We start from the raw sequence: 21,348 nt of genomic DNA, 5'->3' as shown, positions 1-21,348 counted from the left end.
TGAGGTTAATTTTTCATCAATAATGGCACTTCTTTGTTGAGTACATTTTTTTCACGATTAATAGAATAATTTGAGCAATTAGTTTCTCTTCAAGGGCATTTTCTCTATATTCTGCTCTGTAGTTTCAATATTTTCTTCATTCTTTCCCAACATCTGTTCTCCTTATTCCATCCCTGTTCCATTTAGATATGGTTAGAAATTTTACTTGTGTCAGGGATAGTAATAAATCTAATTTTTGGTAGACCAAACTACCCTTAAATATTTTGAATGTGTTATTGGCATTCAATCTTGACTTTTAGTTTTCAGATCAGGAAAAATATATGAAACTTTGATTGCAGCTCATTTGTTAAATTATTTTTCTCTGTGGAAAAGGAAAAACGGAAGTGCCCACCTCTTCCAAATGGTCCAACAATTACCACTGGAGCCACAAATCATGAAGAACATCACACTGGACCAGAACTTGAACGTACTGGAAGGTTCGTTCTGCAAATTATTTACTATTGGAGGTTTTTTGCACTGATTAATTAATCATAAATTAGTTCATATAAGCTGTGTGACGTTCAGTAGAATGATAAATGGAAAAGTAATTATGCAGGTTTTAATGCAGCACACAAATGTGCTGGAGAAATTCAGGAGGTTGCACAGCATCTGTGGGAAGTAAAAGGCATTCAATGTTTCATGCCTGAGCCCTTTGCGGATATGGAAAAACAGGTGGATGCCAGAATAAAACGATGGGGTGAGGAGGGAAGAAGGGAAATGGGAGGAGCACCGGCTAACAGGCAAGAAGTAACAGGTGGAAACAAGAGAGAGGATCGAAGAGAAAGAAGCTGAGAAGTGATAGGAGGAGAGAACAATGGGCTAAGAATGAGGGGAAAAAGGGTGTGGAGAGCTGGATGAAAGGAGACGGGTCAGGAAAGTGAGAGACTGGGGAGGAGGTAGTTGATGGAATTTGGAAGTTGATATTGATGCCGTCTGGTTGGAGAATGTTGAAAAGGAATATAAGGTGTTGCTTCTCCAGTTTGCGGGTGGCCTCTTTGGCAGTACATGAAGCCATCGACAGACATGTCAGTGTGGCAATGGTATGTGGAATTAAAATGGTTAGTTACTGGGAGGTCCTTGCTGTGGCAGTGAACAGATCGAAGGTGCTCAACAATATGATCTCCCAGTCTGCATCCAGTCTACTCTACAAAAAGGTGGTTTTTAGTTCAACCTTTCGGCTTTTAATTTTTCTGGTGCTTTAATATGCATCATCTTGAATATTTATGTCTCATATGGAAGTCTGTAAGGGTTTGGTGAAGGTGAGATTATGGTAATACTTTGTAAATGTAGGATAAAACAGAAAGGTATAATATTCCTGTCACTTTCTGTATTGTATTTTTCATGCGATAGCTACTCAACTATCCCTTAAAATCTGTTCAGAAGAATGCAAAGTATTCTACTCAAAGAGTAGATTTAGGACAGAGATGAGGAAAAATAGTTTTTCCCAGAGAGTAGTGAATGTTTGGAATTTTCTATCCAGGGAAGTGGTTGAGGCTGCTTCATTAAACATATTTAAAATTCGGTTAGATAAATTTTTACATAATAGAGGAATTGGGGGATATGGGGAGAAGGCATGTAGGTGGAGTTAGGTCATAAATTAGATCAGCCATGATCTTATTGAATGGCGGAGCAGGCTCAATGGGCTATTTTTGGCCTACTCCGTTCTTATTTCCTATGTTCCTATGCTTGGTATTGAAGTGAAACATCTTGCTGGGATGTTGGCTTGTTGGGGCTAACTTTCAATTTTGGCATTAAATTTGTAATGCCCCTCATACATCTAACATCTTTCCTATATATGAATCATGATGAAAGTTGATTTAGATAATAACAATCTGTCTATGCAATTCTTGTAGTTTTTACTCATTCTCTTGGGTATTTTGAATGTTAATGTAGATTTTTGACTTGCTCTCAATTTACATGATGTAACTGTTGGATAATGTTTCATCATTTTGATATTTTATATTCCCTCTCCCACCCCCCCCTCCTATCCATGAAAACCACATATTTTCTTAATCCCTGTGACAATTTCATTGGCTTCCATGACATTACTGGTTTAGTGTATCTTTACGATTTGAGGCAGAATACTATATTTATGGCAGTACAAATCAAAAAGATAAAATTACAGAACCGTGACAAAAGTAAAAAAGCACTTTCAGGTAAATGTGAGGAGCCTTGGGGTTTTTTGATGCTGGGAGTTATGTGGTTCAATATCTATATTAATGTTAGCCAGATGCCATTCTAGACAATGGAAATGTACTTTTCTGGTACTGTACACAATGACTTCGATTTTGAACTCGATGAAAAGATGCTTTAAATGAAATAATCAACCAAACCCAAGGCAGAAAGAATTAAATGGAGAATTTTTACTTTTATTTAAGTAGATAGAATGACTCCAGTTGGAAAGGTAGTCAATTGCTGGAATGTGTTAAGTTAATTTTCTGCAATAATATAATGAATAATTGACTGGCTCTATTAATTTTCATAATGAATTTAGTTAATGACCTCACAATGCCTTAACATTCATTTATCACTCAGTTAATGTTCAAATGAAAGAAATGCATCAAAGCTGGATATTTCATAGTATCAATTTATTGTCAGAGGTACCTAGATTATAGTGAGAAAATTAGTTTCACAGATGAATTTAAAATCAACTGAATTCTGAAAATACTAAATTTATTTCACAGGATCTTTGGTGGTTTAATCCGTGATATTAAAAGGAAGGCGCCGTTGTACCTGAGTGACTTCAAGGATGCAATTAGTCTGCAGTGCCTAGCTTCCATTCTCTTTCTTTATTGTGCTTGCATGTCTCCTGTCATCACTTTTGGAGGGTTACTTGGAGAAGTAACAGAAAATAGAATAGTAAGTATCTGAGTCATTTTTTTTCTTTATTTCTACTTTAAGTCCTGTTTATGCCAGATGATTAAGTTCCATTAGGAATACTTTTCCAGGGTTTTGCCAGTTACTCTTTTGTGACCGATATCTTGGAGTTTAGAAGTTCAAGTTGCTGTTTGATTGTAGCCAATATAAGAAAATGGATGAGGTAGTCTCCTTGAATGACCAAACTACCTTCCAAGAGTTGAGTGGCCTACTTTTGTTCTTATTAAATGAGTGAAAGTTTAAACTAACTTTGCAAGTATAATTCAATATATTTACAATGATGTATCACTGGGCAGAAACAACAATTTTGAGAAGGAACCTGAAATTGACAAGCATGTGTAAGTTTCAAAGAGTTCTTGATTCAGTGCAATTCTGAATGACCTGAGACTTTATTCACTGGGCACTTTGACCATGAATTTAAAGAGCATTTTCAGCAGAATAATTTATTGCATCTTCAATAGTGACACAATTTTTTCATATTTTCAAGATATAGCCACGTTATTGAGAAATATTGATTGAAACTAGGCAAACCTGTTAATGCTTTGAGTTGATGGATATTTACAACTATTTTAATGAAATACTTCCTATTTAAAATTTGAGATGTTTGTTAAAATCACCTTGCCACAACTTCATTTTATAATCCATAAAAATATAAACATTAATGTTGCTAAAATGGAAAAACAAAAATAAAATATTTATTAATTAAAAGTGAACAGCTTCAGGAATATAGTTTGCAGAGAATATTATCTTTATCAATTGGATTTAACATTTTGCAATTTTTTTGTTTTTTTGTGAGTTCAGTAAATGATTCAGTAGCAAAGAAATTTTTTGATTTGCTTTCCCTTCTGACTCAAAAAAAGACAATTGAATATTGGTAAAATACTTCTGTGGGTTTTATAATATTATGCTAAAATACCAGTTTGCCTTTAAGGCACATCCTGCAGGAAATCGGTCGTTCAAATCTTTTTTTTTATTGTACATGAATAATTATTGAAACAACTAAGTCTTGCTGCCAGTACATGAATATTCTTGAACAATTTGTCTCACCTTGAAGAGGATGGGCTTGCAATATTGATTTAAATTTTGTAAAAGGATTGAGAGACTGCAGGTGTAGGGAATCAATATGAATTTAGAAAATGCCTGAAGTGCTCAACTGGCTAATTAATTGTCATGAAGAGATTAACAGAGTCAAACATCACCTTGAAGACTCTTCATCAAAACCGGAAAAGTGAGATAACTTGTCTTTATTTTTACAAAATTTAAGAAATGGAGAGAACACTGGATATTGTTACTTTAATTTCCTTTTTTGTTTCAAACTGTGAGTGTTTAAATTAATATTCTCTTTCCAAATTTGATCTCTCCCTATCAGACATTCATGCAGCTTAAAATGCCCTTTTTTCACTTTTTCAATTTTGATGAAGGCTTGTAAAGCTGAAATGTTGACAGTGTTTCTCCTGCCTTGAATACTGCCTCAACTCCACAAAGTTGTTTACCAAGGAACAGGCGCTTTGGCCCAACTTGTCCATTCTAACTGTTTACATTCTGGGTTAGTTCCATTTTCCTGCATCTGACCCATATCGTTTTAAACCCTTACTTTTGAATGTTTAAACCATGCACACTTAATGTAGCATCTTTTACAAGCTCAGTTGAGATATTGACTCCCATTGAGTAAAAATGTTATCCTTCAGGTCCCTCAAATCTCTCCCCTCTCACCTTAAACCTCTCCTCTCCATTTCTAGAATCATTTGTCCAAAAGGAAATAAAAACTGAGCATTCACATTATCCAGGCCTGTCCACTTGAGTTTCCACTTTCAGAAAACCCTACACCTTTTTTCCTGGGACTTTTTTTTCTGCAACACTCTCCAGGACCCTACCATGTACCGTGTGAGTCCTGCCCGGGTTTGACTTGTCACCTTACACTTGTCAAAATTAAATTCCATTTCCTGTTCCTTGGTTCACTTTACCAATTGATTTAGATCCTGCTGCAAACTTGCATATCCTTCCTCACTCTCCACTATACCACCAATTTTAGTATCACCTGCAAATTTACTAACCATATTGTCATCCAAAATATTAATATAAATAACAAGAGGACCCAGTACTGATTGTGGCACACCTCTGGTCACAGGCCTCCAAGCAGACCAATCCTCCACTACCAACAACTGACTCTTTCCACCAAGTCAGTTTTGAATCCAGTTGGCCAGCTTGCCTTGGATCCTTTGTGATCTAACTTTTCAGACCAGTCTACCATGTGGGACTTTATCAAAGGCCTTGCTAAAGTCCAATGTCCACTGCTCTGTCCTCATCAGTCCTCTTGGTAATCTCTTCAAAAGCTCTATCAGATTCATGAGACACAATTTCCCATGCACAAAGCATGGGAAATCTGTCCTTCCTATGCAAATCCTGATGTTGCTCTTCAGAATACCCTCCAGTTACTTTCCTGCAACTGACATCAGACATATTGCCCTAAGGTTCTCTGGTTAGTCCTTGCTGCTCTACTGAAATAACAATATAATTTTTTTTAATGGCGGTGCTGCCAGAGCTGCTGTGATGGCAGCACCGCTGCTGCTGCCGACCCTGGAGAGTGGCGAGCGGAGACATAGTGCTGCTCCACATGGTTCTGATGTCAATCGCTCAGTACAAGCTTTAAGCAGCCTGTTAAGCAGCCGATCATGTTTTTAAAAAAATCCTGCAACCAAGATTGAGGCGCCTCTGCTGGACAGCGTACCATGAAGAGTCATAGACTCTGGGAACAGCGATCAGAGAACATCCTACTTCCCCACCCCCCACTTCTCCCACCGCATTGAAAAGGAGAAGCATGGAATATCATCCAACACCTCCACTTATATATGAATAAAGTAACACCTTCTTGGAGAGGGACAACACAGCGTCAAGATTCCTGAACAACACAAAATCTTAAGATTATGACAGTGGTCCATAAATGAGCCTCATGTCTTTTGGAATTTAATATTTTAATCCTTGATAGCATATCTGATTTTTTTCTTGATTTAAGCAAGACATAATATCATTTAGCCACTGTGCATATGTATGTAGGGTATTATCTTTCCATTTCATCAAAATTGCACGTCTGGCTATCAACGAAGTAAAGGATGAAATTTAGCCAGTATTCAAAAAAAGAGTGATTAAAGGATAAGGTTCCAATTTTAAATTTAGAATCGTCAATAATATTTGAAAAACATCCTTCCAAAATTTTTCTAAACTAGGGAAGTCCAGAGCATATCAACTAAAGAGGCATCACCTGTTTTACATTTGTAACATAAAGGATTCATATCTGAATAAAAATGGGATAGTTTAACTTTAGACATATGTGCTCTGTGGACCACGTTAAATTGCTCTTTCACTCTTAATACACCACAAGAATCTCTTGGGACTTCTCTTTAGCTTTGCCTGGCAGGCTTATCTCCGGTCCTCTTATTGCTCTCCTGATTTCTCTCTTAAGTGTACTCCTGCCCTTTTTTATTCTCACTGAAAGAATCACTTCATCTGGGTGCTTAAATATGATGTAGGCCACTTCCTTTATCCTGACCTAAAACTCAACATCTCTTGTCAACCAGGGTTCTTTCATGATATTTTCTGTTTTTGCTGAATGTATAAAAATATGTAATCAATGCTGCTGATGAACAATATTCTTAACCCTCTCTTTCCTTCCACCTTTTTGCTCCCTTATGCAGTGGCTTGAGTTATCTACCCATGTTAAATAGTACATAAAATATCTGTTTGTCTTATTCTGCTTTGTAGAGTGCATTGGAATCTCTCTTTGGAGCATCAATGACAGGAATAGTCTATTCTTTGTTTGCTGGACAGCCACTTACCATTTTGGGAAGTACAGGACCTGTGCTAGTGTTTGAAAAAATATTATTCAAATTCTGCAAGTAAGTTTTTTTTAAATGTTCTACTACTTTTGGAAAGTTTCTTATAAAACATTTATCTGGTGATGTGTGTGTTGTGAGTGTATATTTAATAGCATTTTAATGCTTTGAAAAGAGAGCATGACTTTTGCACTGAGGAAAGAAAAGAAAGGGAGCTAAGGTTACTTGGCATTCCTAAGAAAGTAGTTTTGAACAAGTAAGATTCTTGTCTCTGAGCTAGAAGTTTGGAAATTCAAGTCCCATTTCAATGACTCAATAGAAAAATCTGAAAAGTCTCACAGTCAACTTGTATCATTAATTCTGTCCAATGCCTTCAAATGAATTTGGAGAAAAGAAAAGCATTTGGCCTAGGTTTTAACTCTTTCGCAAAAATTGCTCATTGAATATCTAAATCACCAATGTTCCATCAATCAAAGCTTTCACTCACATTATTTGTTTCTTTCTTGTCCCTATATTAGATATACTCATCCAACAATTCCCTGTAGACAGATGCTATTGTTATTACAGCATTTGGTAAATTTAATATTTCAGTTTTAATTTTAACTGGAAAAATACTCCCATGAAATGATCCTCTCAGATTTCTCTTTTTTTGCATGGTAATGTTATGATCTTTCCACATTGAGGGAAAGTAGCTGAAGGGCATTCTGAGGAGCAGCATCAGGATTTTATATTTAGCTTCCTTCATGTGCAAAATGGTGAAGTTTGGATTTGAGATCAACCATTACAGTACAACTCCAATTTTCCAAAATGGCTGGAACCGGGCCTATTTTGGATAAACGATATTTTCGGAGACTGGTCATTTTTTAAAATAGCCCAGTAGCAGCGGCAAATCACTTGTAACAGTGTTTAAACAACAACAAACACCAAGGGAAGGCTTTAAAAAAAAATCAACCTGAACAAAATAAGATAAATTCAACACCAAGAACTCAAAATTTTGCTCAGAGATTTTCCAAAATTCCAAATTTTTTCAACCTATGATGTCAGTTTGGCACTGAAAAAAAATTGGATAACTGAGGATTTTTGATTGTTTTGGATATCCTCATTTATTCAAAAATTTTCAGACATGAAATTATGTCATTTTGGCTTTAAATTTTTTTGGATAAATGAGGATTTCTGATTTTTCTGAAATCCTCAATTATCCGGAAAAATTTTTTTGTAGCCAGATGTGACTTGCGGGTCCAAAATATTTTGTATAATTGAGGATTTTGGATAAACTGATTTCAGATCATCATAGTTGTACTGTATTTCCTTTTCCTGCCTGCCACTTTGGATGGACCACTTCTCTTGGATGTTATGAGTTTACTCTGTCTTGGGTTTTCTTTTGATAGCCTGGGAATAAAAAATTTGAATTAAGAGGCTGATGGTAGCAAACCTGTTTAATTAGCAATAATTCTTGTACCAAACTGTATGCAAAAGTAGATTTTTTATTTCTTTGATGTTTCTCATCCTTCATTAACCAATTCTGTCCAAAATCTAACCAGTTAGAATTCAACTGGCAAAAGTCAGTTATCTACCTCAATGAAGATTTAATAACTTGTGTGCTTAAAAAATAGCATTCAAAAATTGATTGCTTTCTCAGCATTGCCCCTGAGATTAACAAGTTAATCAGTACAAGTACTGTTGTTTCATGATATAATATATGGATGGAAGTTGATCGGATTTCATTCTACATAATTATTTTCAATTTTAAGTAGATAGATTTCACATGCCCTTCCCCCTTCTCTTGAGTTTGAATGCTATACTCTGGGTATCTTTATCAAATTTACTTTTATGTGGAAGTTGCAAGTTATTAATGGCATTGACTTTTTTGGCACTGTATTTTGATATTTGGTCATGGATGAAATCAGACTTCATGAAAACAGACCCTTCTCCAATTGGTCCATGCCAATCAAACTAGTCCCATTTGTCTCTGGCTGATATTCATCTAAATCTTTATATTTCTAAATGTATTTTAATTGAATGAAATAATACATTCTTATTGTTAATTAACCAAATGAGCAATGATACATTTTATTTTCACTCTGATTATTTCACTTCCCATCATCCTCTTCAGTTCCTGGAAATTTCTGAAGTTGAATTGAATATCTTTAAGGGTGTTTTTGATCATTTTTCAGGTTGCTTTTCTCAGTAGAAAAATTGTTTGGATAGGCAAATTTTCATATAGAACAGAAAAGAATTGAAATGACTATTGAACTAAAGATATGGGAGAGCTTCAATCACATGCTGAACAGTAGAAATAAGTAATTTTTTAAAAAACTTTATTTATTCATTCAAAAAACAAATAATATATGACATATACACCAATTAACCATAAACATGAACGTTATTTTATATATATATATGTAAAAAAGAAAAGAAAAGAACCCCCTCTTCATACTAAGGAGAGCCATAAAGGAAGAAAAAAGAAAAAATATTAAAGAAAAATTAAATATACATATTAAGATCTAATCAATGTAAATTGAAATGTAAATATTCTGAATATAACAACCCCTTATTAATAAAAAAATTAGAATTATCTCGCAAAACATACGTTCCATTATTAAACAATATTTCATCTCATCATGCCATCTATTAATATCAATCATATTTGTATCTTTCTACGTACTAGCAATACATTTTTCACAACAGATAAAGCTAAATATACAAAAGCAAGCTGAAACTTATCTAATCCCAAGCCTTTCAAAGGTTGCAAACTACCCAATAAAAATACTGTTGGATCTAAAACTATTTTAATCTTATACAGATATTCTAAAAATGATTGATTTTCTTCCATAAAGATTGTATATGTATACATGACCAAACGGCATGAAGAAAGTTCCAACTGTATCACCACAACTAAAACACAAGTCCGATTCATGTAAACCATACTTTTTTAATTTTTCAGGTGTTAAATATAATTGATGTAATAAATTATAGTTAATCATTGCATAACAGGCATTTATCAATCTAGTTACACTATCATAACAAATATCTAACCAATCATCTTCGGAAAAAATAAAACCAGTATCCGCCTCCCATTTACTTTTAGATCCATCCCAACCCTTTTTATCCATACCATCCTGTAATATTTGATACATAGATGAAATATAACCCTTCTCTGGTACCTTCATAAGAAAAGTCTCAAATTTAGTCATTTCAGGTAAAATCATATCTCTACCAAACATCCATCTTACCAAAGATCGAATTTGATAATATAAAAACAAAGAATTCTTATCAATACCAAAACCTTCCCTCATCTGATTAAAAGATAAAAATTTACCCTCTTTAAAACAATCTCCCAAGTAGAAATAAGTAATGAAGAAAATTAACATAACATAACAATTTACAGCACGGAAACAGGCCATTAGGCCCTTCTAGTCTGCACCGAACCAAACACCCCTCTCTAGTCCCACCTCCCTGCACAATGCCCATAACCCTCCATCTTCTTCTCATCCATATACCTCTCCAACCTTTTCTTAAATAATACAATTGACTCCGCTGCCACTATTTCTCCCGGAAGCTCATTCCACACGTCTACCACTCTCTGAGTAAAGAAGTTCCCCCTCATGTTACCTCTAAACCTCTGCCCCTTAATTCTTAACTCATCTCCTCTTGTTTTAATCTTTCCTCCTCTTAACGGAAATAGTCTATCCACATCCACTCTGTCTATCCCTTTCATAATCTTAAATACTTCTATCAAATCCCCTCTCAACCTTCTACGCTCCAAAGAATAAAGACCTAATCTGTCCAATCTCTCCCTATACTCTAGATGCTTAAACCCAGGTAATATTCTGGTAAACCTTCTCTGCACTCTCTCCACTCTGTTTATATCCTTCCTATAATTAGGCAACCAGAACTGCACACAGAACTCCAAATTAGGCCGCACCAACGTCTTATACAATCTCAACATCACCTCCCAACTCCTATATTCCATGCAATGATTGATAAAGGCCAGCATACTAAAAGCCTTCTTCACCACCCTATTCACGTGAGTTTCTACCTTCAGGGAACGATGTACCGTTACTCCTAAATCTTTCTGCTCTTCTGTATTCATCAATGCTCTCCCATTTACCACATATGTCCTGTTCTGATTCTTCTTACCAAAATGAAGCACCTCACACTTATCAGCATTAAATTCCATCTGCCATTTTTCAGCCCACTTTTCTAAGCAGCCCAAATCCCTCTGCAATCCTTGAAAACCTTCTTCATTATCCACTATTCCACCTATCTTAGGTGCATATTTACTAATCCAATTCACCACCCCATCATCTAGATCATTAATGTATATAACGAACAACAATGGGCCCAATACAGATCCTTGAGGCACACCACTGGTTACCGGCCTCCAACCTGACAGACAATTATCCACTACCACTCTCTGGCCTCTCCCTTTCAGCCAATGTTGAATCCATTTGACTAACTCAAAATTTATACCTAAAGACTGGACCTTCTTAACTAACCTTCCATGTGGTACCTTATCGAAGGCCTTACTGAAGTCCATATAGACAACATCCACTGCGCTACCCTCATCCACATTCCTAGTCACCTCTTCAAAAAATTCAATCAGATTGGTCAAACATGACCTTCCTCCCACAAATCCATGTTGAGTGCTCCTGATCAGACCCTGTCTATCCAGATGTTTATAAGTACTATCTCTAAGAATTTTCTCCATTAATTTACCTACCACAGACGTCACACTTACAGGCCGATAGTTGCCAGGCTTCCTCCTTGAACCCTTTTTAAATAACGGAACCACATGCGCAATGCGCCAATCCTCCGGCACTATCCCCATATCTAATGACATTAATTGTTCTTTCATTTGTCACGATTCAGAAGCATATCCTCATGTGGTATTGATAACCAAAAAAATATTAGGATAGATGTAAAGCAATCAGGCTAATACATTGAACTGCTTTTTAATAACAAATTAGATTCTCCACAGGCTATATTGAACTTTTATTTTGTTACTGAATGCATATTGAAAATATGACTCTTACCTATTATTTCCAACAGGAAATATAAACTTTCATATCTCTCGCTCCGTGCCAGCATCGGACTGTGGACTGCATTTCTGTGTATAGTATTGGTTGCCACTGATTCAAGTAGCCTTGTTTGCTATATAACTCGCTTCACAGAAGAGGCCTTTGCTGCTCTTATTTGCATTATATTCATTTATGAAGCATTGGAGAAGCTCTTTGACTTGGGAAAGAAGTATCCATTTAATATGAAGTCTAATCTGGATGCACTTACTCAATACTCGTAAGCAAAAATAGTTTAAACTTTTTCTTCATTTCATGTAATTTTGATTGAACTAGCATCTTGGACTCAAAAAGCACAGAACTGGCTCTTTGGCCGACTCCAATGGCGACCAAGTTGGCATCTGAAACTACTAAACTAAAGTAATTAAAGTAGTAAAATGTGAGTCCATCACTGAAACAATAAGTCTCTCAGCTGTTCTACCACACTAACAGTTGCCAGTATCAAGAGCTTGACGGTTCTTGTTGATTTGGCTCATGTAGAAGTCTGATAGGCGGTCTTGGAGCTTACACATTTTTATAGTTAAATCACCAAGTAAAAATATGTGCTTTCTCTAATCTTGAGAGTGAGTTATCAATAATATTGTAAAGTTAAACACTTTCCAAAGCACAACAAGATTTATTGATCATATTACCCACTGAATCCCTCCATTACCCATGGAAACTATCTTATCTTTATGTCTCAAGGTCCTGTAATTTACTCATGTTTTCTCAAGCAGGCTTTTAATTTTTTTCAATAAAATCTTCTTAGGGCCTGGCTTGGATGCTGTTAGCTGACAATTTCACTTTAATTGCTTTTCTTATATTCCAATTGGGTGCAGAGGGTTTTGGCCAATGTCAAATTGAGCTAAAGAAGGTAAAGAGGAGTTTGTAAACCAAGAGATTCTGCAGATGCTGTGGTCGAGGGCTATACACAAATGTGCTGGAGAAACTCAGTAATATTTTGTGATTCTTCTTCATCCTTTCTAAATTGATTTTAAAGAGCTTCCCTCCACTTTTTATATTCTTTATGGGCTTCTTCTGTTTTTAGTGCTTAATACCTACCAAATGCTTTTTTTTCTCTTTTGAGGCATGCTGTAATTGTGCTCTTCGATGAAGCTTTGTCCATATTTTCCATTGCAACATATTACCACATATGTTGGTTGCCTTCTGGTACTTTAATTCATTGGCTCATGAATCTATTCCTTAATTTTAATGTGCAAATTGGCAAAAGTCATTGATTATGCAATGGAAATATTGTAAGGCTGTTGGAGAAATTGTCATCACTGGGACTTAACACCTCTCTCTGTAACTGGATTCTGGTCTTCCTTAAGGAAAGACAGCAGTCCATCCAGGTTAGTAGCAGAAAGTCGAGAGCCATAACATTAAGCACTGGTGCACCTAAGGGCTGTGTGCAATACAATAAGATGACAAATAAACTTGAATTTGTTTAACTCCCCTTTTGAATATAGACAAATCTTAGAAGGAAAAGGCTGATTTTATTTTCCCAAGAACAAGGTATTGGGCAATAATTTGAAGATTAATTCCCGACTCCAAAAAATGGCAGCGCTGCCAGAGCTGCTGTAATGGCAGTGCTGCCGCTGGTGCGGACCTGCAGGGACAGAGGCACAGCGCTCCTGTGGGGTCCAACCACCCAGTCCAACTGCCATCAGATTTGTACAGGCTATGAATGGCCTTTAAAGGAGTCAATGGTAGTTTTATTTTAAATTCTGTGTCCGCGGGGTCTAGATCTAAAATGGCGGCGCCTATGATCAGCAGCAGCCATGAGGGGTTCCAGACTCCAGGGAAGTGGAGGACTGGCACAGGACAACAAGAAAATGGGGAGACCAATCCCTGTCTGAGAGGGAGGAGCAGAGGAGACAACCCATGGGGCAGTGGCCATGGTAGTGGACTCATGAGGGGTTCTGTGGCTAGGAACATATAGGTGGCGGACTGCTGGTGACTTGAAGTGAGGAACCCATGAGGCTATGGGCTACTGGAGACTGCGGTCAAAGAACTCGCACCAGGCTGTGGACTGCTGGAAACTAGCTTGAAATTAACTGAAGGAGTACCAAGATGCGAGAGGGTGCAAAGGCACTGAAAGGTTCGTAATCATATGGGATTGGATCTGGACATCGGCTTGTCGATGGTTTGGACTGGACTCTCTCTGGCCGTGGGAGTGCTGGAGGCGAATCCATGGACATTCGGTGACTCTGGAGGGAATTCTCTTTGCTTCTCTTTCTCTGACTTTTGAGGTGCTTCAGACAATTTCTGCTTACGGCGAATCTATCTGCCTTAGAGCAGACAAGAGCAATTTCGTGTAATATGACATTGTTTTTATTACATGACAATAAATTGAATCTTGAATCATTTAAATTGGAACAATGTATTTTAGACAATTCCCAAATGTACTTAAGATATCCATAAATAATAGATTATTACTTAAATTACTATTCTTATTGTGCAGACATTCTAATGAATATTACCTGTTTTATTGGGGTAATAGACAAAACATCACACTATACAGATCCTTATATGGAATATTATACAGGTTCTTACTCTTTTTTTTTCATTGCATCAATTTCTAGTGGTACAAGAAGGACCAGCAAATTTCTAAAAATAAGGTGAAAGTAATATTGTATATTTTGCTTTCTTCCCTAAATTTGTGCAGGTCATGATTTTATCCATTTGAGAGGGGTGGGGTGGTGGTGGTGTCAGGATTGGTAAATATGTTAAATTTGCTCCCCTCCTCAAAACAATCAAGTCCTTAACATTGGTCCATGTTGCACCCATATGTTCACAGTCTCCAAACCAAAAATGATCAGTTTATTCCCATTTTCTGTCCATTAATAATTAGCACAGTTAGCACTAGAGAATTATCCCCATTGCTGTACACTTGTTTTATGGCTTTTTTAAAAGCCTAATTACACAACATTCACAGGTTTCCCCTTATTAACTATGCCATCTACAATTTAGAAGAAGCTTTACTTGTTTGCCAAACTTAATATTCTTTTCATAAATTCTTATTAACTCTGCTCAAATCATATTGTCAATGTCTAAATGTTGTGCTACCTGTTTTTTAACAATAGATTCTACCAGTTTCTCTACCAGTTGGTCTGTAGCTCACTGTCTTCTCACTCTCTCCTATTCTGATATGTATGAAAGTTAGGAAGATGATATTCACTATTTTAAAGGTCATTTTTTTTCTTGGGTCATGAGATCTTGGGGATTTTTTTGGCTTTCAGTCACATTGATTTCTCCAGTATTTTTGTAAATTATGTTAATTTCTTCTAGTCTCTCATTCATGCTCACCCAGATAAATATTTATCTTTGTACCATCAATCATCTTGTGTCAAATGCAATATTCAGTGCACTATAGAAATAATCCATCATGTGAAATGTTAAAATATTTTGTGACCACTATGTGATATAAGCTAATAAATAATATTATTTTTATTGCTATTATTTTTAACAAATGCACTCAAATCTTTAAAGAAATTTTTTTTTCTTATTTTATGTAACCTGTGATCCATCTGATTCCATTGTTTCCTCCTCTCCTTCACCTCCTCAACATAATCTCCCTCTCCCTTTCCCTCTTTCTTTTCCCCTTCCCTCTCCCTCTCTCTCTCCTTCTCTCTCTCTCCCTTTCACTCTCTCTCCCTCCTTTCAAACCCCTTCCTAATGTTTTTTGCTTATATTTGTGTCTCCACTGTCTTTCCATCTCCCACATCTTCTGTCTTGTATTCTATCTCCTGTGGGCTCTTCCCCCAACTTCTTCCCATTTTTATATATGTAATTTCATTTATTCTATCTTAGTCTTGATAAAAGGTTCCAACTCAAAAGATTGACTGACCATTTCTACCCATGGAGGCTGTCTGACCTGCTGAGTTTCTACAACAATTCTTTGCTCAAGTTTTTAGTATCTTCGGCCCTGTGTTTCTCTTTAAAGACATACAGTAGATCAGTTTATTCCCAAAGTACTGGGTTATTTCTTTCAGCATGTGTGGGTGGATTTTTTGGAGGGTATTTAATTAGCTGTGTACATCTACCATAAATTTATTTAAATAGGCACAATCTCAAATTTAATTTATTAATGGCATTGCCAAAATTGATTATGTTTATCAGTATCTTTTAGTTGTTTTACATGACCTGCTGCTTATTTTAAATTATAATTTTAGATGTAGAGCATGGGAACAGGACCTTCCAGCCCACGACCCGTGCTGGCCAATTAACCTACAAACCCCCGTATGTTTTAAAGGGTGGGAGGAAGCTCACACGGAAACAGGAAGAATGTGCAAATTCCTTATAAACAGTGCTGAATGTGAACCTGAGTAACTGGCACTGTAACATGCTAACCATGCCACTTGTTCCGCTGATAGATTTGACTGGACATCACAAGTATTTCGCAAGAAGTCCCTAAAAACCAAAAGAGCCTAAAAAACAAGCCTGCCATATACAAGATCATTGTGATTTCTGTGCCCCTCAAATGAAATCCTGTTAATCAACATCCTCCTTTTTACCACCCACGAATTTCTTCATCTATTCCATTCTCTCCACTATCTCATTGAAATATTTATTTGATAACTTCATTGTCTAATTCAAGTGCTATTTATTCAGTTCATTGTCTATAAAAAAAGGCTTTAATTAAAATGAGTTTAAAAAACCTATCTCTTTACTCAGAATATCAATATGCAGTATCAAATTTAATGCAATACATTATAAAATGTAGGAAATGCATGTGAAAGAGATACTGCAATCAAAAAAGAATAAATAGCTGATGGATTGATTTGGATTGATACCTCACAGCTGTTGCATCTAATAACGTTATGTGACAGCCTCAGGGCTAAATAATTCATTCATTGAAAAGAACTAATAGATCTGGATGAATGGAGTAACAGAAAAGACAAATGTGGGAAATCTCTTTCCTTTGCACAGTGGGTAAATAATATTATCCATATCGGTTTAAAAAGTTTAGTTACCTTCTGCTCTATGATCAAAACAATCAGTTGTTTTTTTTTTCTACAGTGAATTATGATTTCTGTGTAGTTTCAATCAATGTTTTAATTGTATGATTTTTATTTTTGGGCTAAAAATACTTTTGTTAGGTGTGCCTGTGCTGAACCATCTAATCCTTCCAATAAGACACTGGATATCTGGAACCAGAACAATATATCTGCAGATGAAATTTCATGGGGGAACCTCACAGTTTCAGTGAGTATCATGTTTAGATACCTCTATGCCTCAAACTTTTGTGGTTGGAATTGTTTTTTTTCCACGAGTTACCTCAGTGTCAGTGTTGTATAAGCCCTATCAACTGAGCAAGACAAATAAGTTATGTTCAACCTTTACTAATTATCTTTGTACAGTATAATTTTATTAAATATATTGTATGATTTTCTATATGTTATGTGAATGCTTTTACTTTTCTCTCACAATCAGTGTGTTCTTCCTTAGGAATGCCAGAAATATAATGGGATGTTCATTGGTGCAGCCTGTGGCCAACATGGGCCTTATGTTCCTGATGTTCTCTTCTGGTCAATCATTTTATTCTTTGCAACATTTTTTCTTTGTTCCTTCCTGAAACAATTCAAAACTAAGCGTTATTTCCCAACAAAGGTAAAGTATGAAGTAATTGTGCTGTGTTTATACTTGAAAGAATTTTACTTAAAAAGTGAAATCTATCTCATTTTGATTTTGAGCCTATTGTTACCTCCAAAATCCTTCTACAGTACAATTCTTATTTTCCACAATCTAATTTTTTTAATTAAATGCAGTAGTTTAGGTCTGGCTCGCCTGATTTGGTTTCCTGAACTCCATTTAAGTCACAGGATCTTATTTCTTGCACTCCTTTTTCAACTTGCTGGGGTCGTGTAATAATGCTCCTTTTAAACTCTTTCTTATCTGTTCCTGTGCTTCTTATCATTTTGGGACCCAGTTTGCATGCTTACTTGAAGTTTCCTTAGTTATGTTTCCTATGCTCCCTTGCAAATTCACTGCAACACATTTCTCACACTCCTTTAAACTCATCAGGACTATTTCCCCCACTTTCTTTGATAGGCTCTATCAATAACCACAGCGTCATAGACTGCAGGAACAATAGGCTTTAATGCACACAAAACTTTGGGTGGCCCGGTTCCAGGTATAGGACTGGCGGAAAGTGGGAGGTAACACGATCTTAATGGCCAGGACAAAAGGGGGAGGAGACTTAAGAGATGAGTCATTAGTGGGCGCACCAACCTCATATATACATTAATTGATAAGGGCTATACAGTGGAGGAAAAATATCTGTACAAGCCTTTAAGCTCTCAATGTTCTGATTCTATACTTCCTTGTGGAACCTGCTTCGTGCTCCTTTTCTTTTTTTTTTGGAAACTTTATTAATTTTAACATATGAAGAAAGTAAGTAATTCACGTACAGAAAAAATACAAAATAAAGTAATACAAGTACAAAGTAACATAGTTAATACAGTACCAATCTCGGCATCTCCCCCTAACAACTAAAAACTAAGACTAAAAAAAAACTATTTTTAACCCCTAAACCCCCCCTCCCCACCCCCACAATAAAGAGTGAAGAATTAATACTATTAGTATAATAAAAAAAAATAAAAAAAATATATCTTAAAAAAAAGATCGATATATATAAAAAAAACACAAAAAAAATTAATTAGGTATTAATTATTAATCCAAAAATGTTTTATTATATAAGAATATATATGAAAAAACAAAAACAAAAAGAACTTAAACAAAAAAAACTAATTAAAAAAAAACTAAAAAAAAGAAAAAAAAAGAAAACATATATATAGAAAAAATATATAATAAAAAAAGTTTTTAAAGAAAAAAAATTATTAATTCAAACTTATTTAAATTGTATATAATCAATAAATGGGGTCCACTTTAACTCATAAAATGACATCTTATCTTGTATCGAAAAAGATATTCTTTCCATAACCAAACAAAACTTCATCTCTGAATACCACCTATCTAAAGTCTATACATTTCTATTCTTCCAAATAATCGCTATACATTTCTTGGCCACTGCCAGCGCTAAGTAAATAAAAGATCTGGTAATTATCTAATTCTAAATCAATCAACGGTTGCATATTCCCTAATAAAAATATATCAGGGTCTAATACAATATGAAGATTATATAGATTATTAAATACAGATTGAATACCTTTCCAAAATTGTTGTAACCGATCACACAACCAAAAAGTACCAGAAACCTGATCACAACGAAAACAAAGATCTGACTTACTAAAACCAAATTTTTTTAATTTTTCGGGTGTTAAATATAATTGATGTATAAAACTATAATTAATCATCGCCAATCTAGCATTAATCAATTTTCGAACACTATTACGGCAGATTTCAGACCAATCTTCTTCAGTTATTGTTAAACTTAAATCTTTTTCCCATTTCATTTTATCTTTATCCCAATCTATTTTACTTTCACTTTCCAACAAAATACGATACAAACCTGATATATAACCCTTTTTTGGAAATGAGAGCACATATTTCTCAAAATCAGTTTCAGACAGTAAATTCATTTGACGACCGCATACCTGTTTTACAAAAGATCTTAACTGATAATACACAAATATAGAATAACCACTTATATCAAATCTCTTGCAATTCTACAAAAGAACAAAAATGACCTTCTAAAAAACAGTCAGATAAATTATGTATTCCTTTCTCCTCCCATTGTTTCAAAATAGTATTAGATACCGTGAAAGGAATAAGCTGATTATTATATAATGGTAATCTTCCCGACCACTTATTTTTCAATCCCATTTTATGTAATTTACTTGTCCATAAATTCATTAAATGTTTCAATATTGGTACATCATAAGTTCGTAACAAGTTTTTATTCCATCGAAATAAAAATTCATTCGAAAATTTTTCAGAAATAACTGCCAATTCTATCTGTGCCCAACTAGGCGTATCTTGTGTGGCCATTAATGCGCTAAGAAATCTAAATTGAGCTGCTTCATAATAAAATTGAAAGTCAGGTAGCCGTAATCCTCCAAATTGAAAATCCCACATCAATTTTTTCAACGCCACCCTAGGAAATTTTCCTTTCCACAAAAAATCCCTAATTACTTTATATAAATCCTTAAAAAATCTTTTTTGTAAACAACAAGGAATTGATTGAAATAAATATTGTATACGAGGAAAAATATTCATTTTTATAGTATTAATTCTTCCTAATAAACCCAAAGGTAAATCTTTCCATTTAACTAAATCTGCCTTAATCTTCTTCATTAAAGGAAGATAATTAAGTGAATATAAATTTTGGTAGTCAGTATTAACATTAATTCCCAAATATTTAATTTGTTTCGTCCACTTCAAATTCATAATATTTCTAAACATTGAATAATCATCTTTACTAATTGATAAAATTTCACTTTTAGTCCAATTAACCTTATAACCAGATAATTGACCATAAATCTCTAAGGAATCTTGAAGTGCTGGCAGAGAAACATCAGGATCCACCAAATACAGCAAAACGTCATCTGCAAATAAATTTATTTTATAATCTTCTTTCAAGACTCTCATACCTTTGATACTATCATTTGACGTATTAATTGTGCTAGAGGTTCAATAACTAAAGCAAACAAGGCGGGTGATAATGGAAATCCTTGTCTAGTAGATCTTGTTAAATTAAAGGATTCTGAAAGCAAACCATTAGTAACAACTCTAGCTTTCGGATCATTATACAGAGCCCTAATCATACCAATAAATGAGAGACCAAACAAAAACTTTTCAAGTACTTTAAATAAAAACTTCCATTCTACTGTATCGAATGCCTTTTCTGCATCGAATGAAATCACCATTGGATAATTCTTCTGAGATTTAGATCTATTTATCAAAGTAATTAATTGTAGAATATTATCCGAAGCATACCTATTTTTTATAAAACGTGTTTGATCATGATGTATTATCTTTGGTAAATACTGAGCCAACCTATTAGCCATAACTTTAGCCACTATTTTATAGTCTACATTTAACAAAGATATAGGATGGTAAGAAGCTACCTGTAAGGGATATTTATCTTTTTTTGGTATAACTGTAATTATAGCATTAGAACAGGACTCAGGTAATTGAAAAGTATCATAAAGTTGTTGTATTACATTCTTAAATAAGGAAGATATATCATCATAAAAAGTCTTGTAAAACTCAATAGAAAAACCATCTCCACCAGGCGCTTTTCCATTTGGCATATCTTTTATAGCCATTTCAATTTCACTATCCGTAAAAGGTTTATCTCACTCTTGTCTGTCTTCTTGAGGTAACTGTGGTAAATTAATATTTTTCAAAAAAAGAGTCTGTTGCATCTTCTTTTATCTCTTTACATTCAGTCAAATAAAGTTTTTTGTAAAAATTGCAAAATTCATCGTTAATTTCTTTTTGACTAAAAGTAATACCCGATTTATTTCTAATAGCTGGTATAATCCTAGATAACTGTTCTTTTTTTAATTGCCAAGCTAATACTTTATGAGCTTTCTCACCCCATTCATAAAATTTTTTTTTGAACGATTCAACAAACA

General features: G+C 34.8%; 1 protein-coding gene across 8 annotated transcripts in view; it reads left to right on the top strand.

Moving 5' to 3' along the window:
* Positions 1-21,348, top strand: part of LOC138751570 (sodium bicarbonate cotransporter 3-like) — a 277,417-nt gene that overhangs the window by 200,204 nt on the left and 55,865 nt on the right. For 7 of the 8 annotated variants that reach the window (XM_069914011.1, XM_069914018.1, XM_069914017.1 and 4 more), the window contains 6 exons: positions 373-476; positions 2,724-2,898; positions 6,676-6,809; positions 11,799-12,044; positions 16,906-17,011; positions 17,255-17,416. In XM_069914011.1, the coding sequence (XP_069770112.1) occupies positions 373-476; positions 2,724-2,898; positions 6,676-6,809; positions 11,799-12,044; positions 16,906-17,011; positions 17,255-17,416 (927 nt within the window). The remainder of the gene's footprint in view (positions 1-372; positions 477-2,723; positions 2,899-6,675; positions 6,810-11,798; positions 12,045-16,905; positions 17,012-17,254; positions 17,417-21,348) is intronic. The other variant, XM_069914014.1, reaches the window with a different exon arrangement.

This window comes from Narcine bancroftii, chromosome 1 (assembly GCF_036971445.1).
Source record: "Narcine bancroftii isolate sNarBan1 chromosome 1, sNarBan1.hap1, whole genome shotgun sequence".
Taxonomy (NCBI): Eukaryota; Metazoa; Chordata; class Chondrichthyes; order Torpediniformes; family Narcinidae; genus Narcine; species Narcine bancroftii.
The sequence above is the reverse complement of the archived record's forward strand: the minus strand, read 5'-3'. Positions and strand labels throughout refer to the sequence as shown.